General features: G+C 41.0%; 1 protein-coding gene across 1 annotated transcript; it reads left to right on the top strand.

Annotated features, from left to right (window-relative positions):
* The first annotated feature begins 16,218 nt into the window (after positions 1-16,218).
* LOC122547173 (sterol regulatory element-binding protein 2-like) lies at positions 16,219-19,482 on the top strand. Its single transcript, XM_043685775.1, has 2 exons — positions 16,219-16,568; positions 19,037-19,482. Exons 1-2 carry the CDS (start codon positions 16,436-16,438, stop codon positions 19,465-19,467), a joined length of 564 nt encoding a protein of 187 aa, XP_043541710.1. The 5' UTR covers positions 16,219-16,435; the 3' UTR covers positions 19,468-19,482.
* Positions 19,483-23,617: the final 4,135 nt, after the last annotated feature.

Here is a 23,617-nt window from a genome sequence, read left to right on the forward strand (position 1 = left end):
ATTTTTGTCATTTACATAAATGATTTGGATGTGAGCATAAGAGGTACAGTTAGTAAGTTTGCAGATGACACCAAAATTGGAGGTGTAATGGACAGCAAAGAAGGTTACCTCAGATTACAACAGGATCTTGACCAGATGGACCAATGGGCTGAGAAGTGGCAGATGGAGTTTAATTCAGATAAATGTGAGGTGTTGCATTTTGGGAAAGCAAATCTTAGCAGGACTTATACACTTAATGGTGAGGTCCTAGGGAGTGTTGCTGAGCAAAGAGACCTTGGAGTGCAGGTTCATAGCTCCTTGAATGTGGAGTCGCAGGTAGTTAGGATAGTGAAGAAGGCGTTTGGTATGCTTTCTTTTATTGGTCAGAGGATTGAGTACAGGAGTTGGGAGGTTGTTGCATCCATACAGGACACTGGTTAGGCCACTGTTGAAATATTGCATGCAATTCTGGACTCCTTCCTATCAGAAGAATGTTGTGAAACTTGAAAGGATTAAGAAAAGATTTACAAGGATGTTATCAGGGTTGGAGGATTTGAGCTTTAGGGAGAGACTGAACAGGCTGGGGCTGTTTTCCCTGGAGCATCGGAGGTTGAGGGGTGACCTTAAACAGGTTTACAAAATCATGAGGGGCATGGACAGGGTAAATAGACAAAGTCTTTTCCCTGGGGTTGGGGAATCCAGAACTGGAGGGCATAGGTTTAGGGTGAGAGGGAAAAGAGATAAAAGAGACCTAAGGGTAAACTTTTTCACACAGAGGGTGGTACGTGTATGGAATGAGCTGCCAGAGGAAGTGGTAGACGCTAATACAATTACAACATTTAAAGGCATTTGGATGGGTATATGAATAGGAAGGGTTTGGAGGGATATGGGCTGGGTGCTGGCAGGTGGGACTAGATTGGGTTGGGATATCTGGTCGGCATGGATGGGTTGGACCGAAGGGTCTGTTTCCATGCTGTACATCTCTATGACTCTATGACATAGGGGAAGTGCTTAATGAAGACTTTTCGTCAGTACTCACATTGGAAAAGGGCAATATTAGTGAGAATACGGAGATACAGGTTACAAGATTAGATGGGATTGAGGTTGACAAAGAGGAAGTTTTAGCAATTTTGGAAGATCTGAAAATAGATAAGACCCTGGGGCCGGATGGGATTTATCCTCGGATTCTCTGGGAAGTCAGGGAGGAGATTGCAGAGCCTTTGGCTTTGGTCTTTGTGTCACCATTGTCAACAGGAGTAGTGCCAGAAGACTGGAGGATAGCAAATGTTGTTTCCTTGTTTGAGAAGGGGAGTCGGGACAACCCTGGTAATTATAAACCAGTGAGCCTTACTTTGGTTGTGGGTAAAATGTTGGAAAAGGTTATAAGAGGATTTATAATCATCTAGAAAGGAATAATTTGATTCGGGATAGTCAATACAGTTTTGCGAAGGGTAGGTCGTGCCTCACTAACCTTACTGAGTTCTTCGAGAAGGAGACAAAACAGGTGAACTTCAGTAAGGTGTTTGATAAGGTTCCACACGATAGGCTAATACAGAAAATAAGGAAGTTTGGGATTGAAGATTTGGATCAGAAATTGGCTAGCTGAAAGAAGACAGAGGGTGATGGTTGATGTGAAATGTTCATCCTGGAGCTCAGTTACCAGTCGTGTGCCACAAGGATCTATTTTGGGGCCACTGTTGTTTGTCATTTTTATAAATGATCTGGAGATCAGTGTAGAAGGATGGGTTAGTAAATTTTCACTAAGGTAGGCAGAGTTGTGGATAGTGCCGAAGGATGTTGTGGGTTATAGAGGGATATAGAGCTGGGCCAAGATGTGGCAAATGGAGTTAAATGCAGAAAAGTGTGAGGTAGCTCACTTTGGAAGAAGTAACAGAATGCAGAGTACTGGGCTAATGGTAAGATTCTTGGCAGTGTAGATGAACAGAGAGATCTCTGTGTCCAGGTGCATAAACCCCTGAAAGTTGCCACCCATGTTGATAGGGTTGTTAAGAAGGCATATGATATGTTGGTGTTTATTGGTAGGGGATTGAGTTTCGGAGCCACGAGATCATGCTTCAGCTGTACAAGATGCTGGTAAGACCGCACCTGTAGTATTGCGTGCAGTTCTGGTCACCACATTATACGAAGGATGTGGAAGCTTTCAAACGGGTTGAGGAGATTTACTAGGATGTTGCCTGGTATGGAAGCAAGGTCTTACGAGGAAAGGCTGAGGGAACTGAGGCTGTTTTCATTGGAGAGAAAAAGGTTGAGAGGTGACTTAATCAAGACATATAACATATTCAGAGGGTTAGATAGGGTGGACAGTAAGAGCCTTTTTCCTTGGATGGTGAAGGCTGACATGAGGGGACATAGCTTTAAATTGAGGGGTGATAGATTTAGAACAGATATCAGGGGTAGTTTCTTCACTTAGAGAATAGTAGGGGCATGGAACGGCCTGCCTGTAACAGTAGTAGACTCGCCAACGTTAAGGGCATTTAAATGGGCATTGGACATAGATATGGATAATAATGGAATGGTGTAGGTTAGATGGGCATCAGATTAATTTTGCAGATCGGTGCATTACCGAGGGCAAAAGGGCCTGTACTGCACTGTAACGTTCTATGTTCTACGTTCTATGAGTGTTCAAGACTGACGTATAATAAAGTCAAGACTACTTGCTTAGGAACATTGACTAAAGCTTGTCTAGTCACTGCAAAGTTGTAATAGAGAGAGGTCACTGTCCTTTTAGCCTTTGAATGCTAACTGTTAAAATTCCCTCAGGCTACATGTTTGACATGTAGTTTTAATTTAGTATTTAGAGACAAAAATACTGCAGATACAGGAATCCAAAGCAGACAAGCAGGAGACTGGAAGAACACAGCAAGCCAGGCCGCATCAGGAGGTGGAGAAGTCAACGTTTCGAGTATAACCCTTCTTCAGGTCTACTTTTAATTTAGGTGTTAGCTATAATTGTAAAAGTAATAAATAACATACAGTTATGAAAGAAACTGAATTCTTTAGTGTTTTATGTTGAACTATAGTTTTCTAACTGTTATGAATAAAGCATACTTGGGGGGAGGGTGCATGAAATTGTGCATATGCTGCATGGATTAATTCTCCATATCTATGTCCAATGCCCATTTAAATGCCCTTAACATTGGTGAGTCTACGACTGTTGCAAGCAGGCTGTTCCATGCCCCTACTACTCTCTGAATGAAGAAACTACCCCTGATATCTGTCCTAAATCTATCACCCCTCAAATTAAAGCTATGTCCCCTCATGTCATACTCTCCATTGAATAGTCAGCCAACTAATGCATGAGTTGCTCATCCAATTCTGGCTTTGTGGGTGCAGTTAATTTTAAGGTTCAGGCATCTTAAATGTTCAGCTCAGGGGTAGGTCCAAGAAGGAGGGCTAGTGGAATAGATCAAACATGGCAAGCACCAACACATTTATAGGGTCTGAAGAAGAAACCTTTCTCTTATTGGCCTCATGATAATTCTTCAACACTTTTTTTTAAAGCGGTTCTCATTCTGTTCATTCCTTGGTTCAACTGACAGAACTCAATCCAATTGTTCCTCAAATTTGATTCAGACTCTGAAGAACGGTCGCTGGACCCCAAACCGTAACTCTGCTTTCTTGCAACAGATGCTGCCAGAGTTTCTCCAGCAATTTTTGTTTGTTTTCGTTTCAGATTTCCAGCATCCAAATTCTTTTTTTTTGTATCCAATGTATGTTGTTGTGAAACCCTGTTTTATATCAATAAAGATTTTTGATTTTATGGCTGGAAAACCTTAATTGAAGTTTAAAAATCCTGAGGCCACATGTCAATATCTTGGATTTGCAGTTTCATGAATGGCTCAACATTTGCATCATTATACTTACTACATTCAATAACCATTACAGTGGAGATAGCCTATTTGCAAAGTTTCATCAGGAACAATGTCCTTGAAAAAGTATGATGCCATCTTCACCCCATTTACAAAATATCCCAATAATCATCTGGATAACTAGGTTATACAGTTAACATGAGATGTAATCTCTTGAACAATGGAAATCACTATGAAAGGAAAATGCAGATGAGACACCGAGAAGCAAGATCCTGAGTGGGTTCCCAAAATCTCCCTCTCTATCCAGCTTGCAAGTTTTGAGCCCTGTCCACGTTTGGACTATCTGTGTGCTACAGTCAGAAGGTAAAAGGTCAACTCAGCAACTGTTGTTTGCAGAAAGAAAGATAAATTGAATCCAGTTCAGCCTGAAACCAGCCAGATCACCAGCCTTTAAGAGTCATATAATCTTTAGAGGCACGGTAGCTCAGTGGTTAGCACTGGGTTTGATTCCAGCCTTGGGTGAAAGTCTGTGGGGAGTCTACACATTTTCTCTGTGTCTATGTGGATGCTTTGGTTTCTTCCCACAGTCCAATGATGTGCAGTTTGGGTGGACTGGTCATGGGAAATTTTCCGTAGTGTCCAGGGATGTGCATGCCAGGTGGGTTAGCCGTTGTAAATATGGGGTTACAGGGATGTGATGGGGTGCTGGATGGAATGCTCTTCAGAAGGTTAATGTGGACTAGATGGGCTGAATGGCCTCTTTCTGCACAGTAAGGATTCTATGATTCTGTGAAATGCTATTCTGTTATCTCTTTTAAAGATTCAAAGGCTATCTGTTTGTGTCTTTTATAGCCACAGATTGTAAACAGTTAAACCCTCAATGAATCGACATGCACCATTTAAAAAAAAACTTGTTGTAATCAAACAAAGAGTGGGAAAAAATGGGAGTCATTTAAACTCTCCTGAATCCCAGATTTTCTTACAGTGATGAGGCTGTCTCTTAGATCAAACAGGCAACTGAGTAATTTGGCAGAAAGCATCACTAATTAGAAACATAAACTTGCATTTAGTTAGTGTTTTCTACATGATAAAGGAATCCCAAGGTAGCAGAGTAGCTGAATATGATTTGTCACCAAGTCACAGAAAGAAATATTAAGACAGGTGACCAAAAAGTTGGTCAAAGTCAGAAACATCTTAAAGGTGGAGAGAGGTAGATAAAGGAGGAAATTGGAGTTCAGAGTCAGGCAACAGAATGCAATATTATCAATGATGGAATGATAGACATTTGAGATTGTATATGAGGGCAGCATTGGAAGAATGTCTCAGAAATTCATAAGTAAGAAGAGTTTGGAGAAATAGGGAGGTCTGAGACCACAGATCATGACACAAATTTGGCTGTTTTAAAATAGACACGATGCTGGACAGATCAGGAATAAGGCAGTAAATTCACTTTCTCTTTACCCAGTTACTATCAAATGGGCTGTGTTAAAATCAGCCCTGATATTTGGAAACTTGCAAATCCCATTTTATAGTCAATTATTTCAAAAACCAAAATTAGATAATTCAATGTTTGAGAGATAAATGCATTAATTTGTTCTGCATGAGGCAACATCAGGGACAAGTTGTACAGATAACTGTTCAAATACAGGAAATTATTGCTGAGCATTGAAGCAAACATACAAGGTTAAACCATGCAATTGGACTTTATACTGTTACTGGTGTTACTGTAGTTAAAGGGAACAGTGCCATAAAAAAACAGCAAATGCAGCAAATATTAAAAATCTGATCTACTTCAAAGGTATTATATATAGCAAAATGTTATTGTTGATGTTTGAATAATTGAGACTCTCATAAGTTTGTAGATAATTTCAGCATAGCAAGCATTCTGGCTATCATGTGTGTCCTTCTCTGCAAGAACAAAACAGCTAGTCCCAATCATTTCCTTTATCCCTATAACTCAATAATGTATTTTTTCCTATTTGGATTATTATCAACAGTATGCCTCCAAAGTGAATAGTCTCTGGCATGTTAGAATAATGCTCTATGTTAAAAACCACAATTGGATCTGCCTACATCTCACTCTCTGGCAGTTCATTCCAGATCATAAGCTATGTTCATGTCACCATTGTTTCTTTAGACATTCACTTTCAATGTTGTAATGGCTCACTAGGGTATGGTACTGGAAATTAAGCCCCACTATCCTCAGATTTGTAACAAATGTGAAAAGGTTTGATTACCATCAAATTGCCCAATTCTATCTAACTATCTAATTTGGATTGGAAGTATAAGGGCCACGAGATGTGTGCATTTAACTGGAAACAAACTGCTCATTATGAACAAATTGTCTTTAATTTATGGTAAATAGGAAATAATTAATGTAAAACATATGGCTCTACCCCTTAACTGTCCACACATATACACAGGTAGACACAGATAAAAATATGGAGAAGGATAGGGAAAAAAAAGGAATAATACAGTCTGGTAGTGCCAATCTGGAGTACAGGAGTCCATGAATGATTTAGTTTGATAATCTTCCGGTTTCCTTTGATCCCATTTTAATTTTTTGCTGACATCATGAAATTTGAGATTGTACATGAGTGCATTTTTGAAAGAATATCTCAGAAGTTTATAGGCCAACAACAATTTGGAGATTAGACAGAACCTAGCCACTAAAGTGGCAATTTTAAAACGCTGCATTTGCAGACACGAAGGAGCATGTGCAGTATGCTCTAGGGTGAATTTTGTGCATGAGCCAGTGAAATGGAAACTTGCAAATCACTATCACTTAGGTATTTCAGAAACCAAAATTAGATGTTGCGACATATGAAAGATTAACAAATTAATTTGGCAACTACAGGGACGAAACACTTGTACAGATAATTGTTCAAACACAGGAAATCATTACAGCATTACAGCAAATATAGAAGGTCAAACCATGCAAGTGAACTTTGTACAGTTATTGGTGTTACTGTCAATGATAGGAACACAGTCATGTAAAACAGTAAATACTACAAATATTGAAAATGAAAAAGTATTATTATTGTTGATGTTTGAGCAATTTAGAATCTATTATAAGTTTGTAAAATAATTACAGCGCAAAAGACTACTCAAGTATTTGAGTGTGACAGCTAGGCTCCTCAGGGTATTGTTCTCGACTCAAAAATCTTCAGCTGCTTCAATGACCTTCCCTCCATCATCAGTGGGGATGTCCACCAATGATTGCGGAGTGTTCGGCACCATTCACTACTCCTCAGATACAGAAGCAATCCATGTCTAAATACAGCAAGACCTGACCAATATCCAGCCTTGGGCTGAACACTGGCAAGTACAACTGCACCACACAAATGTCAGGCACTGACCATCTCCAATAAATGACCATTATCCCATGACATTCAATGATGTTACCATCACTGAATCCCCCACTATCAACATCCTGGGTTTACCATTGACCAGAAATCCAACTAGACTAGCCATATAAATGCAGTGGCTAGAAGAGCGGGTCAAAGGGTAGGAATACTGCAGAAAGTAACTCGCTTCCTCACTCCCCATAGTCCAGCATCTACAAGACTCAAGTCAAGAGTGTGATGGAATGCTCCCCATTTGCCTGGATGAATGCAGCTTCAACACACTCAAGAACCCTGTCACCATCCAGGACAAAGCAGCCCACTTGATTGGCATCACATCCACAAGCATCCGTTCCCCCCACCACCAACACACAGTAGCAACAGTGTGTACTATCTACAAGACATACTGCTGAAATTCACTAACAATCCTAAGACAGCACCTTTCAAACCCACAACCATCACCCTCTAGAATGACAAAAGCAGCAGATATCTGGGAACAACACCACCTGCAAGTTTTCCTCCAATCATCTGACTTGGAAATATATTGCCATTCCTTGAGTATCGCTGGGTCAAAATCCTGGAAGTCCCTCCTTAAGCACTGCAGTAGTTCAAGAAGGCAGCTCACCACAAACTTTCAAGGGCATCTATGGATGGGTAATAAATGGTGGCTCAATGATGCCCAGGTCCCATGAGTGAATTTTTAAAAATTGTAGTTTACACCAATATTCAGTCTTCCAGTAGTCCTTTCAATACCCCTGAAGTCTTTATTTTTCTTTACTTTGACAGAGGTATACAAAGTGAGCAGCTACAGGAGAAAGTGGGTGAGACTGGCTAGCAGGAACTGGCTTGCTAGTCCATTTTACACACACATGGGAGAGAGTGAGAAAGCTATACCTTGATACTTTCTCTTCAGAGGTTAGGTTCTTTCTGCTGCACTGCTCACACACAAAGCTTCATCATCTGCTCAGGAATCAATCCAAATTTTCGTTGTTACGTTGAACTATTTCTCATCCACAATAACTGATCAATCGAAAACACATTCGAGGAGCTGGAAAATCAATGTTTTGGGCCGGAGCCCTTCATCAGGCTCGAAATGTCAATTTTCCTGCTCCTCAGATGCTGCCTGACCTGCTGTGCTTTTCCAGCAACATACTCTCAACTCTGATCTCCAGCATCTGCAGTCCTCACTTTCTACTACTGATCAATCGAAAAGCCAATCAAACCAGGTTCATTAGGTAAAATCACCCTGAGCACAAACAAGTAGAGATAACTTGTCTGGCTTTAATGTCCCTAAAGAGTAGTACAGTTTCTCATGCACCTGTTAGCCCCATTTACTTTACAAGCCATAAACAGCTTCAAAGTTAAAAATCTCCCAATGCCATGTTATAGTCCAACAGGTTTAATTGAAAGCACACTAGCTTTCGGAGCGTTGCTCCTTAATCAGGTGGTAGCTACCACCTGATGAAGGAGTGACGCTCCGAAAGCTAGTGTGCTTCCAATTAAACTGTTGGACTATAACCTGGTGTCGTGAAATTTTTAACTTTGTACACTCCAGTCCAACACCGGCATCTCCAAATCATAAACAGCCTCAGGAAGCCTGATTTTAAATCTACAGCCATTCTCTTCCCACTGTCTGCTTGAATTAAACAACAGTTTCCCAGTTTTTGACCCACAGTCCATAATAAAGAAAATAAAAAGATGCAGTCTGTACAATTGCCTCTAGCACACAATCCCTCAACCCAGGGGAGCAGTTTCTTCCATTCACCCAGACCCTGCTTGATTTTGAACATTTCAATCAAATTGCCTATTGATCTTCTCTTCTCTGAGTGAAGCAATCCCAGCTTTTCCAACCTACTCTAATAACTAGAATTCTTTATCCAAGAAATCATTCTCATAAATCTTTTCCCCAGCATCTGAACCACCTTTTCACAGTACGGTATCTAGAATTGGGCCCTATACCAAAGTCCTCAGTTTAAGTCACCCTGTTTTAAATCTTTTTGATTAATGTGTTTTATTGGGGCTAGTATTCACATGGACCATTGAGGATATGCATGAATATTGTCTTGCAGCAGATATGACATGAAATGGTGTGACCAATTTGGTGCCATGGTGGAGCAGGTTCTCCAGCTCCCTGACTGCCTCCCTCCCTCCCCCACTTCTCCAGCTTGTGGCTTGCCTCCATGAACCTGATACTTGAAACTGCTCACACTCTATAGGATACTTCCTATCAATCACTGTTCACAGTAAGTTGGAGGCAGGAGTGATAGCCAGCAGGAAGATCAGTGGCAACCAAGAGAGTCGGGAAGCAGGTGGTTCAGGAAATATGAATGGCAGTGAGCTGGAGGTTAACAGAGCAGAAGATACAGTGAGTAGAGAGATTGGCGAGTGGGAGATAAGTGAGATGGGTTCAGCCATGTTCGTATCAAATGGCAGAGCAAACCCGAGGACTTAATTGCCTACTTCTGCTCCTAGTTCTTCTGTCCTAAGAACACTTATTTTTCTTCTGATCAGAAAAGTCTTTAGAAGACTTAGTTAAAGCTACATCATAATGGGAAAATCAAATTCGCCTAACATTGTTTTAAGTTTAAGATGCTTTTTTCAGGAATGCAATTACAACATTAAACGAGGAACTGCTGTCCTCCAGTGTAGTCAAACCAGTGCTTTATAAAGCATAACTTCTTTGCTTTCGTGCATTATACTTCTATTTATAAAGCCCAAGATCACATATTTCTCAATTACTCTTTCTCAACTGTTCTGCCATCTTCAGTGATTTTTATACCACTGACATTCCTCTGATTGTCCACACCCTTTAAAATTGTATCCTTTATTTTATATTGGCTGTCTCTCGCTTCCTATCAAAATATACCACATCATATTTCTCAGCATTAAGTTTCACCTGCCATGTATTTCCTAATCCACAAGCTGCAGCGACATGCCCTTGTCTGCTTATCTGGAAGAAGAGAACATCCCAGGAAATCTCTGAGGTACCACAGTCATGAGTATTTTCATAAAACAAACAAATCTGACTGTGGTAAATATAGGGGAAACTCCCTGCTGCTGACTTTTGGAAAAGTCATTGCCAAGATTCTCCTCAATGTCTTCTCCATGTGACTGAGGAACTTCTCCCAGAATCACAGTCTGGCTTTCAGCCACGAAGGGGCACAACAGACATGACTTTCACTGAGTGACAGCTGCAGGAAAAATGCAGAGAAGAGAACTTATCCCTGTACGTGACCTTCTTTGACCTTACAAAGGCTTTTGACACCATCAATCAGGAGCATTATGGAGTGTCCTTCTCTGCTTTGATTGCACCATGAAATTTGTCACCATCCTTCACCCCTCCACGATGACATGATGTGGTAATGTCAAATGGCTCCACCGCCGACCTATTCCCCATTCGAACCAGTGTCAAGCAGGGCAGTGTTATTGCTCCACACTGTTCTTGATCTACCTCACAGCAATACTTCACCTCACTATCAACAAGCGCCCTGCTGGAGTGGAGCTAACTTACAGAACCTGTGGAAAATTATTCAAACTTCACAGCCTTCAAGCCAAAACCAAAGTCACCCCAACCAGTGTCATCAAGCTGCAATACACAGCTGATGCCTGTGTATGTGCAATTTCTGAGGACATACTCCAGACCATCGCCAGCACCTTTACGGAGGCCATATGAGAGCATGGTCTCACCCTGAACATCTGCAAGACCAAGGTCCTCCACTAACCTGGCCTGGAATTGTGGAGCAAACCCCTGATCAGCAAGGTCCATGGGGAGGCCTTAGAGAATGTTGACCACTTCCAATACCTCGGGAGTGTCCTGTCGACCAAAGCAGGTGTTGATGAAGAGACCCAGCATCATCTTCAGTGTCCTAACGCAGCCTTCGGCTGCCTGAGGAAAAGGGTATTCGAGGACTATAACATCAGGTCAGACACCAAGATCGTGGTTTACAGAGCTGTGGTGGTTCCTGTCCTCCTAAATGGCTGTGAGACAAGGACTGTCTACAGCAGACACCTCAAGGCACTGGAGCAGTCCCACCAATCCTGCCTGCATAAAATTTACAAATCTGTTGGGAAGACTAATGCATTAACAGCAGCGTTCTCAGCCAGGCCAACATCCCCGACATCAAGGCACTGACCACCCTTGGTCAGCCATGATGGGCTGGGCACATCATCTGCATGACTCACACAAGACTCCCCAAGCAGGTGCTGTACTCCCAGCTTCGAAATGGCAAGCTAGTCCCAGGTTGACAGAGGAAGTGCTTCAGTGATACCCTCAAGGTTTCACTGGTGAAGTCCGACATTCCCACAGACACCTGAGAATCACTGGCCCAAATCAGGCAAAATTGAACTAAGAGCATCCAGGAAGGCATCGACCACGTTGAGTTTTATCATTGGGAAAAAATGGAACTCAGGTAAAAACAACAAAAGGAGAGTGCTGCCATCCACTCCTTCCCATGACCACCACTTGTCCCAAGTGTAACAGAACTGCATCAGACTTTGCAACCATCTCTGGACTCACCCTGACAGTGGAAGAGGGTCATCCTCATCTGTGAGGGGCCTCCAATGATGATGATTCCACAAGTCAGTCTATGATCTTTTGAAATCTATCACAATCTTCCATATAATTCACAATGCTTCCAAGTTTTGTGTAATTTTCAAAGTTCTAGATTGTTTCCTATATTAATTTAGATCAAACAAAAGCTTAATACTGATGGTGGATATCCACTACATGTTGTCTTTTAGTCTGAAAAAAAACCCATCACAATTGCTCTCTGTCTCTAGTCACTCAGCTAACATTGTATTCATGTTTCCATTGATGCTTTTATTTCATAGGTGCCAACTTTGCTAGCACATATGGCACTTCAGACCCTCCCCTTTGCTGATGCCAATTTTAAATCCTGATGCCCCTTTACAGTCTGGACTCTGAACCTCTCCTCCCTGTTGTAGTAACTGACCACCCTCAACTCAATCCACACTGTTTTTTCCTTCGAAGCTGTGCTCTCTTCTCACAGCAGAGCATCCACAGAGAGCCACTGGACAATGTGGATCAATTTTTATAACTTGGCAGCTCCCTCTCAGTGAGGAGGCAATTACACTCAGCATTGGATCCAGCACAAGCTTAGACAGTCAATGGAACAGATTGTTTGATGACAAATACATCATATCTGGTATGATGCAAGTGATCTATAGGGCAGCAGTGTTGGCAGGATGGTATCCCTCCTACTGAAAACAAAAAAATGCTGGAAATCGCAGAGGGTCAGGCAGCATCTGTGGAGAGACAGCAAGCTAACTTTTCGAGTCTAGATGGCTCTTTATGGTATCCCTCCTATTTGTGTTGGAGGTATACACAATATACAACCTCAAATCTCTTAAGAAGTTGAACCAGTGGTCCCTCCACAAAATCGATGTTCCAAAAGTACTGTCTTCTATCAGGCCAACATCCCTAGCACTGTGGTATTGATTACAATCAATCAGTTGCATTGGTCAAGCCACAGCATCCACATGGCTGCCACAAGACTTACAAAACAAGTTCTTTACTTATAGCTTCATCACCGTAAGTGGTTACCAGGAGGACAGAGGCAATGCTTCAAGGACTTCCCTGAAAAATTGCAAGATCCCCACCACCTTCTGGGATTCCCTTGCTCAGATTTGCCCAAGATTGTCCAAACTTGACGAGAAGCATCTACACAGGTGCAATCCAGTTGAGTGCCTATGACAAGCCCGGGTGCAGGCCAAGTGCAAACAGTGGAAAATGTATGCAGAACCCTGAGCATCATACCCACCTTGCCTTTTCAAACACCATGTGCCCCACTTTTGATAGGGAGTACAGATCCAGTATCAGACTGCCTGGTCACTTCAGAACTCATAACTTTGGAATAGAAGAAAGTCATCCTTGATCTTGAGGGAATGCCTAACAAGATATGGCACATCATTTGTTGTCTTTTAGAAGTTTCAATATACCACATCAACCATGTTAGATGCATCAATCATCTGTTACCTCATAAAAATCACTATTAGGTTTGTTAAATATGATGTGTATTTAACTTGTATTTTTATTTCTTCAGTTCATACACATTTGTCCAAGTGACTGTTAATTTTGTTCCAGACTTAGATTTTCCTATAATCCTTACAGTGTGGAAACAGGTCATTTGGCCCTACAAGTCCACACCAACTCCCCAGAGAGCATCCCAGACTCACCATTAACAACCCCTCCCCCCACAACCCTATCCCTGTAACCTTGCATTTCCCATGGCTAATCCACCTAATCTACACATCCCTGGACACGATGGGCAAAATGAGCATGGCCAATCCATCTTACCTGTACATTTTTGGGCTGTGGACGGAAACCAGACCACCCAGAGGAAACCCATGCAGACACGGGAAGAATGCACAAACTCTGCACAGACAGTTGCCCGAGGCTGGAACCAAACCCAGGTCCCTGGTGCTGTGAGACAGCAGTGCTAACCACTGAGCCACCATGCCGCATTTTTAATGCCTTTCCACCACTGAGGTTAACCATTCCTTTTGATGTCTAATCTGCCTCACTCTTTTGTTATTTTCTGCCATACTTTTATTATTCGGGGCGGCACGGTGGCTCAGTGGTTAGCATTACTGCCTCACAGCAACAGGGACCCGGGTTCGATTCCCGTCTTGGGTGACTGTCTGTGTGGCGTTTAAGGGCGGCACGGAGGGTCAGTGGTTAGCACTGCTACCGCACAGCATCAGAGTCCCAGGTTCGACTGCAGCCTAGGGTGACTGTCTGTGTGGAGATTGCAGATTCTCCCCGTGTCTGCATGGGTTTCCTCTGGGTGTTCCGGTTTCCTCTCACAGTCCAAAAAAAATGTGCAGGTCAGGTGAATTGGTCATGCTAAATTGCCCGTAGTGTTAGGGGCATTAGTCAGAGGGAAATGGTTCTGGGTGGGTTACTCTTCAGAGGGTCGATGTGGACTGGTTGGGCCGAAGGGCCTGTTTCCACACTGTAGGGAATTTAGTCTATTCGTGTGCTCTAGGTGTTTGGAATTCCCTTTTGCCTTGGCTATCAGTCTCTTCTCATAGTCTCTTCTTGCTTATAATTTCCCTTAGAACTTTTTATATTTAGCTTAGTTCTTGCCTGTATTATCAATCAGACATTGGTCATATGCATATCTTTTCCACTTTATCTTAATGTTTTTCTTTTGTGACCAATAACTTTTGATTTTGTTTGTTTTAACTTTCTTCCTGTGGGAACATACATTGACTGTACCCTGACCATTTCTTGTACACAGGCAACCAATTGTTCTGTTACAGAACTATCTGTCAACCTTTACCGCTCACGTGGGGAAGATGTATTCTCACCTCACTCATCTTCAATTAATTATTTTTATTTGGATTGCTCTTTCCGTTTTTTCATAGCAAACCAAAACATGGTAAAATCATAATTGTCCACTTGATCCACCTTATTCTACAGAGTCCAATCCAACAATGATGCTTTCTCATCTGGTCAGAAACACACTGACTAAAAATCTCTCCTTAACTCACTCCAAAATCACTCAGTTTCTTGTCCTTTATTCTATTACCATCCTAGACTTATTCATAAAGTTAAAGTTCCACATTATAGCAACTGTATAGTATTTCACCTGAGTAATTTTCTTCCATATTTATCTTTCCAATTAGTTGATGAACTATGCATATACCAGAATCGCTATTGTGTTTTTTGCACCATCCACACAGATCCTGACCTTGACTTAATCTAAGGCATCAAATACAGCCACTCCTCCTTTCTTTCCTTCCTTATCTTTCCCAAACACCATCTATCCAGGAGTATTTAATAACCAGTCTGATCCATTTTGAACCCAATCTTCATTATTTCCATAACATGATTTTCCCACTTGACTATCTGTGCTTGATGCTTATAAATCTTCTATGTAAACATTATTGAGAAAGTTAAGAGGGGTCCTAACAGTTGTGTTCAAGAATGTGGAGCAAAAGGAAGAATGATATTTCAAGGTATAGTAAAACATGGGTATATGAATAAGAAGGGTTTAGAGGGATATGGGCCACATGTTGGTAACTGGGAATAGATTAATTTAGGATATCTGGTCGGCATGGACAAGTTGGACTGAAAGGTCCTTTCTTGCTCTACATCTCCACGACTCTAAATAACCACAGATACCGGAGATCTGAAACATAAACAGAAATTGCTGGAGAAACTCAGCAGGTTTGGCAGCTTCTGTGGAGAGATTGCAGAATTAATGTTTTCCAGTCCAGTTGCCCTTCATCAGAACACATTCAATATATTGTAATGATATATGTTTGAAGGGAGCTGGTATGGAGCATTACACCATCAATTTGAGCTTGCTTCTGTGTCATAACTACTTTTATCTTTTTTACCATCCTTGCTTTCCCCCTCTTAGGTCTCGCAGAAACAGCGATGAAATCTGTCCCCTGTTTATATATAGTTTTGAAAAACAACACACAAAAAATAAAGAAAATCAAAAGAACAAATATCTTCCCTGGAAAAGGGAAAGAAAAAGAGATTCCTCCTCAAAACCAACAGTATCAGCAGTACATACTAACTGTGGCCCAGCCAGCACAGACTCAGTGCTCTAAAATAAATCTCCTGATGTCCCCTGTTTTTTAATTCCCAATTCCCCACGCTTATATTTTAACAACCACTTTTATTGTGCTATAAAGTCCAAACTACTCGTCCAATCTAATTATCTGAGCCCTCCCACCTCTAACACTTCTAACAGTTGGTTGTTGTTAACCGCAGAATCGATCAGGCACAGCCCCCACGTGGGTCAGTGAGATGATGTAATCACCACAAACAGGGGGCGGTGGCTTGAAGCAATGACGACCGATCACCCCACGCCGCAGACCGCGCTCTCATTGGTTGTCTAGCGCTGGTTCCAGAGGCACGCGGCCCAGCTCCACCCCCGCGCTCGCCGGCGACCCCTCAACCAAACTTGAACCCACCCGGCGGCTGATTGGTCAGTTCTGTCCCGCCTGCTGGGGCGCGCCCACACGATATCTGTTTCTCATTGGCTATGCTGTCTATCAATCAAGAAGATAGTGGCTGAGTGGGCGGGAGGTAACCGCCCCCTTTAGCTCCTGCTAGCGAGTTAGGTGTGTCCTGCCGTTTATTGACATGGTTCCACGACCGGCGAGCTCGGTGTAAACAGGGAGTTCAACATACCCCCACCTTCCCCCGCCCCCCAACACTCCGCACTCCACCCCCATCAACACTGCCCGGGCCGGTCTGATCCTCCCCACCCCGCGTCTGGGACGACGTTCACCCTGTTTAACATGAATAACAGTGGGAAGTCATACTCTGCTCCGGACCCGGCCATGATGTTCGAGGATTCAGCCCTAGACAATCTGGAGCCGTCTCTGACCGAGAGCAGCGTGATCGATAATGCTCTACTCAATGACATTGATGGTGAGTGATGGGCAGGGCCTGAGAGGGCAGCATCCCGAGAGGGGGAGGGGGAGCTGGGTGGTGGAGGTGTTGGGCAGAGCCTGGCTTTAATGGATAGTCTGCTGCAAGGTCTAGATGTTAATGTTAGCAACTCTGCTCATTGTTTGGTACAACAGGACACTGCTGAATGCGATGTTTGAAAACCCAAGGATTGAACTTGGCCTATGCATTGATAAGTGTGGATAGAATTAAGATTTTGCAGAATTCCTTCATAAACAATTCTTACAAGTATCACCATCAAGAGTAGTGGTAAAGCTATTTAATGAAAAGTAAACACTTGCATGATTTGTGAATAAACGTATACATTTACGCACATAATATTGTTGTTTTACTTATATAGTAACTATTTAAAATGCTGCACGAAATTTATAAGAGTTAAAGTCAGTTTATACTAATATAGGATTGTAAATAGCTCTTAACCTGGGGTACTAATGACGTTAGTGCAGCTTCAGTCGTTTACTGAATTTTATTTTGGTAAAATTACTTGTCAGGCTGCTCCTTTTCTAACTTAAATCCATTTCTTTCACCATTATTTAAACATTTATGAAAAATAACGCTTAATTACCATGAGATATGGGGAAAGGAGGAAATCATTATCTTTATACTTAATCAATATAACACTCGTATTTAAAAATCGTTGAATTTGTATATCTTCCGACATAGAGAGTAAGCACGCTGTTTGCTCGGGAGCGCAGTATAATCGATTCTTTGCAGCTTTGGCAAGGTTATAGTTGCTGAGTTGTGTGTTCAGTTTCAACCAAATCCCTTTCAGCTTCTCAGTCAGTGACGTCATACCTGGGTTACTAGCGGTTATTGCCTTCTGCTGGGAAATTCTCAAGTTCATCTGCACATTGATCTACTCCCAAGACACGAGCAGCATATTGGAAACTTTTGAGTTGTATAAAGCAGCGGGGATACATTTATTGTACACTAGGTTTAAATACTTTAATCCTTAACAGCACTTAATTTTTATAAGCCTTATCTGATATTTTAAAATTGTTAACATGTTAAGTTTTTTTCCAGTATTTTAAGTGGTGCACTTATAAAACAAATTCTGAAATTAACTTATGTAATTAGCAGTATTAGACTATGATTTTAAATGTCTTGAATGTGTTTTATGGTTTGTAGTATATCTGTGTTGGAATAAGCTTTGGGGACTAAATGTCCGAGAATAACCTTTGGTTATTCACCTTTGTGAATTAATCAATGCCTCTGGAAGTGTAGACTATTACACAAATCCTTTCTGTCATGTCTGAGTGGTTAGCCAAACATAGCGAGCAACTGGGGCACTGCAGCGATTGGTTCAACCAGATCACCTCATGAAAAAAACAGATTCCAAAATCCGCCCCTCAATTTGAATACAGTCAGTCGATTTTTTTTTCTCTCAGGAGGAGGAAGAGGCAAGGAGTAAAGCAGTTCTATTTGCTTACTGTGTTGCAGTGTGGTTTAGTATGTGCACTGTTCCGAAACACTAAGCAGATAAGCTCCTAAGGTGCTTTTGTGCATTACCAAAAATATTGCTCTCAATGTAGCAGCATCACACTTGTATCAAGTGTTGAACAGATGAAGTGGAGCAATGGACTGCACATTTGAAGGTAATATTATTACAGTATAGTTTTACTGTAAAGATTGAAGTATATCAGTGCAAATATTGTACTGTACTTGTGCATGATGCTCTTTTAAACAGCCTCTTCTTTCAAAAGTTGTACAAGATTGCTACATTTGATTTCAGATGTATCTAGTTCACATTTAGAATAGCATGAACAGCAGAATATTTAAGTTTCATTTTGAAGGCAAAGCTTTAAAAACACATTTGTAATAAAGGAAAAAATAGCACTGATGAATGTGTTTGTGCTGTTTGCACAAAAGAATTCTAAAAGAAATTAGTACTTATTCAACATCTGAAATACGGGGGCATAGAAAGTTGTCCAAACTACGTGGGAGCTGAAAATGTGTTGCTGGAAAAGCGCAGCAGGTCAGGCAGCATCCAAGGAGCAGGAGAATCGACGTTTTGGGCATGAGCCCTTCTTCAAAACTACGTGGGAGCCATGGAGATGAACGAGTGGATGATATCCTCTGCCAAGATCTGATTGATTGAGTTGAAGTAGTTGCTGTGCTTTTATTATAAATTTAAAAAGATTCTTATTTTTCCAGTGTATATTATCAACAAAAATTGCTTTCATTTATGTAACTCCTTTTCAGAAGATCAGGATGTTGCAAATAATTAATTAGTTTTGCATTTCAGTTACAATGTTATGTTTTTAACCTTTAGTGATTTATTTAAGTGGAATAAATCTGCAACTGGGGGAATGTATATGCTTTTGAGTCTACAATGACTGTATTACCAGCTCCTTTATTTTAGGATACAATTTGTAAAAGTAGCAAAATATCTATCTAGTCTTGTAACATGTATTCTGCTTTATTTACAGATATGTTGCAGTTGATTAGCAATCAGGATGGAGATTTCCCTGAATTGTTTGACAACACCTTTTCCAGCAGTCCTCTTCAGGATAGCAGTTCGTCCATTGCACCTAACCAGGGCTCTCCAAACTTGACTCTCGACAGCCTCTTGGGGAGTGGTGGCAAGAATCAAATTCCTGCAAAAACGTACCAGGGCTCTCGGGTTCAACCTCAGCTTCAGCATCCACAGCAGTCGCAGCTCCTTCGGGGTCCCTCTCCACAGCATGTCAAACAAGAAACTGCTCAGATGCAACAGAGTCAACAGCAGCAGGCTCTCATGATGTCGCAGAGTTTTACAACCTCCGCACAATTGCAGCCACAGTTTGTGGAGCAACAGTCATTGGGCTTTCAGAATCCCAATGGATTTACAGGTAATTGGTTATTTTTAACATGGCACTGAATGAACATGTTTCTTTATTGTTTGGACAGTTAAGTACAAAATGTGTAAATTGAAATCGGATTAGAAGATTGACGAGCTCTTGTGCAATAGTCTTTGTCTGCCTCTGTGGCAGATGGGCTGGATTTAAATCCCACCTGCTTCAGAGGTATGTCATAACAGATCTGAACAGGTTAATTTAAAAATATCTAAACTGTAGACATATAGTTTGAGCCTTTTCACAGAATCACAGAATTGTTACGGTGCAAAAGGTGGCCATTTGGTGCATAATGCTTGTACCTGTTCTGTTACTTAGTGTCAATCTTCTGCCATATCCCTGATGCTATTTCTATCCAAATTATCCAGCCAGTGCCCGGTGAATGCTTCAATTGATTTTGACTCCACCAGATTTCCAGTCAGTGCATTCCATATCCTAACTACTCTGTGGAAAAGCTTTTTATCACATCACCCTTGTTTCATTTACACATTGCTTGAAATTTATGCTCTCTTTCTTGTTTTTTATTTTATGTGCAGGAGCAGCTTCTCCCTATCTAATCTGTCTCGGCTACTCATGATTTTACAAACCTCGATTAAAATCTACTCTGTTTTCCTCTCTCCAAGGAGAACAGTCCCAACATCTTCAATCTATCTTCATAACTAAAGTTTCTAATTCTTGGAGCCGTTTTAATCTGCGCTTGCAGTAGTATTTGCTATTTCTTGTGTGATGTGCAGTTGCATGAATGAGAAAGTGACTGGCTTCAAATAGGTTTATTTTGTGTCTGTTTTATATGTACAAAACAAAATTGGCTAAGTTGACCTGCTGCTTCCTTTAGATGTTGGATGCAACAAACAGCTGCATAAAATTGAAAAGTAAGATGACTTCTTCTTTGCCTCTCATTTTCTTTATTTCTGTCTTAAGAATACTCAACAGTTTTGACATAATATCCGTGGGGGTGGGGATGGTGGATGTGACTGCTGATTTTGGGCAAGTACAATCTTTTCTGCTTGATGCACTGAGAGCTCCAGCATTGACCACCTAATGTGATCAGTAGAAAATGCAACTGGCTCCTTTTTTTTAAAAAAAAAATCATGTCCATAATCCAAAGGCAGTAACTCTGCCCCCTACTGACACTAACTCACTCGGCACAAATGAGTGTTGAACATGGATCCTATGGTTCATTTGTACAATAAGCAGTGCACTTATCAAAGAGGTACGGCTGATTCTGCATAAATCATTAATCGAGCCAAAGTTAGAGTATTTTATCCATTCTCAAGTCCCCTGCTTTAGAAAGATTATCAAGAATGTGAAAATGGTAAAACGAGGAATATGGTAATAGAAAGAAATTAGGGCTTTTTGTTATGATGAGACTACAGGAACTAGAGCTGTGCTCATTAGAAGAAAGAAGTTTAGAAGGAGAACTGACTATGATTCAAAGTTTTCTTTCACTACTTGGTGAGTTTGTAACCAAAGTGGATGTGTTTAAGATGAAAGGAGAAGTGAGTAATTGAATAATTATCGCACTAGAAGGAGTAGAATTCTTGATGGTTTTATAAGAAAAGTGAGTAATTATTTAAAACTTTTTTAAAAGGCTTAATGTAATAGGATCAGGTTGAAGCTGAATAAGTGTGATGTGCTGAATCACCTCTTTCACAAACTTTCATCTCAACTGAGGCGTTGCAATCTGGAGAATGTATAATAATATGTTCAACTGCCTGGATGAAACTATCCATAGGTCTTCAGAATGTAATAAAATAATTACCTGTATTTAGCCAAACTAGGCATTGCTATTTGTAATGCTTGCAAAGAGTCCTCCAAATCAGAGACTTAGTTTTGAATCACTCACAGATGCGTACATTTATCAGCCTGTTGACTGTGAGAAAAATTACAACTGGGTTTACATTGCCTCCTGTCTAACAGTGGTTGACAAAGCTCCTGATCATTTTTTAAACTGTGCACACCCAAAAACTAGATTTACTCATGACGACTTTAGCACACTTGCCTTGGTGCTACATAAGATCATTAAAGAATGATAATTGAAACTGAGGCCTTTCTGTAATATTGGTGTCCCATTCACAATGAATGAGTGGGTGCTTTCTACCTGAGCAATAGGAATAATGCTTGCGTTGAATAGTTTGGCAACTTGGCTCTTGTTTGTTTTGAATTCAATATATTGTCACAATTCTTCTAAATAGATACAAGCTTATAGCATTGTAGTAGACAGAACAAACTTGATTATCCGAACAAGACAGGCGGGAGTATTTTGTTCAGATAACTGATTTTTTGGATAATGATTAATGTTTTTATGGGACCTTGAGGTCTTGTCCACATAATCCAAAATTCAGATAATTGACGTTTGCATAACCTGAGGTTGTTCTGTATTAGTATAGTCAGGGAACTGGTTAACTCTGAGGAAACTGAGAGTAAGGACAAATGAGCAAGTTCAAGATGACAAACTGTAGCAGTTGCTGTGCCACAATGATCAGTGCTGGGGCCTCGACAATTTATAATCTGTAATATAAGGGTCTGCCTGTATTGTAGCCACATTTTCTGATGATGCAATAGGATGTGAGATAAATTGTGAGGAGGATAAGTGGCATAAATCTGGTGGGTAGTGTATAATGTGAGATTATGTGAGGTTGTTCACTTTGGCAGGAAGAATAGAAAAGCAGAATATTGTTTAAATGGAGGGAAATTTCAGAATGCTGCGATATGGAGGAATTGTATTGTCATTTTACATTTCAGAATGTCAGTATAAAGCCTCAGCAAGTAATTAGGAAGATAAATGGAATGTTTGCCATTATTGTGAGCAGCATTGAAGTCTTGTTACAACTGTTCAGGGCATTGGTGAAACCACATTCAGAATACTGTGCAGTTTTGGTCACTTTAATTAAACAGGGGCATGATGGCATTGGAGCAGTTGACAGTAAGTTCCTTAGGCTGATTCGACTGCTGAAGGAACTGTCTTATGAGAAACGTTAAGCAAGATGGACTTGTACTCATTGGAGTTCATAACAATGAGAGGTTGCCTTTTTGAAACAAATAAGGTTTTGAGGGGTCTTAATGGATTAGATGCTGAGAGAATGTTTACATTCATGGGGGATGGGAGTACAGTTTCAAAATAAACAATTTCCAGTTTAAGACAGATAAGAAATTTCTTCTATCTGAGGGCCATCAGTGTTTGCAGTTTTCTTGTGCAGTGAACACTGGAAACTGGTCATTGAATGTATTCAGGATTGAAAGCAGCAAATGCTGGAGATAAAAATTTGTTCCTATATTCAAGACTGAATTAAGTTCGTTTCTGATTGGCAAGGGTAACAAAAGTTTATGGTGTGACAGACACGGATGTGAAATTAAGGCTGCAATCGCATTAGCAATGATCTTTTAAAATGGTAAAGTAGGCTCAATGGTCCAACTGGCCTTCTATTCCTTATGTTCCTATGTTTAACATGAGAAGAATACTTTCATATAGAAGTAAATTACTGCAGATGCTAGAATTTGTACTGAAAACAACAAATGTGGAGATCGCAATGAGTCAGACAGCATCCATGAAGAGAGAGCCAGCTAACGTTTCAAGTCTAGATGACTCTTCATCAGAGCTGAAGTGGAGTGTGGAGGGGACAGCATTTAAGCTATAGTTTGGAGGGGGATGTGATGTGGAGGTAGGGTGTTGGTGCATAAGAGATGCTGTTAGCTCAACATGTCTTCTCCTCCAGCGCCCTACACCCATACCCCTCCAACCCAAACTATAGTATGAATGCTGTCCCCTCCACACTTCACTTCAGCTCTGATGAAGAGTCATCTAGACTTGAAACATTAGCTTGCTCTCCATGAATGCTGTCTGTCCTGTTGTGATCTCCAGCATCTGTTGTTTTCAGAATGCTTTCATGGTTAGTTTTTAACATGTGGAATTCAACAAATCCACTAGCAACCTTAGTATAACCACCATATTGTTTAAACCTGGCTGCTGGGAGGAACTTTTCCTGTGTGATCCTCAGGACCCACATGCCTGAGCATTTGTAGATGTCACTGTGTGCGCAAGTTTGGCCTGTCCAGACTCATCAGCAGAAACTACCTTCTAAAGTCAACATATGTACAGGTTAAAATGGTTTAGGGAGTTGAGGATTAATACGTTTTTACAATGGGATGCACCCTACTGAAATTAAGGTCATTGTT

Source organism: Chiloscyllium plagiosum, unplaced genomic scaffold (assembly GCF_004010195.1).
Source record: "Chiloscyllium plagiosum isolate BGI_BamShark_2017 unplaced genomic scaffold, ASM401019v2 scaf_1272, whole genome shotgun sequence".
Lineage (NCBI taxonomy): Eukaryota > Metazoa > Chordata > Chondrichthyes > Orectolobiformes > Hemiscylliidae > Chiloscyllium > Chiloscyllium plagiosum.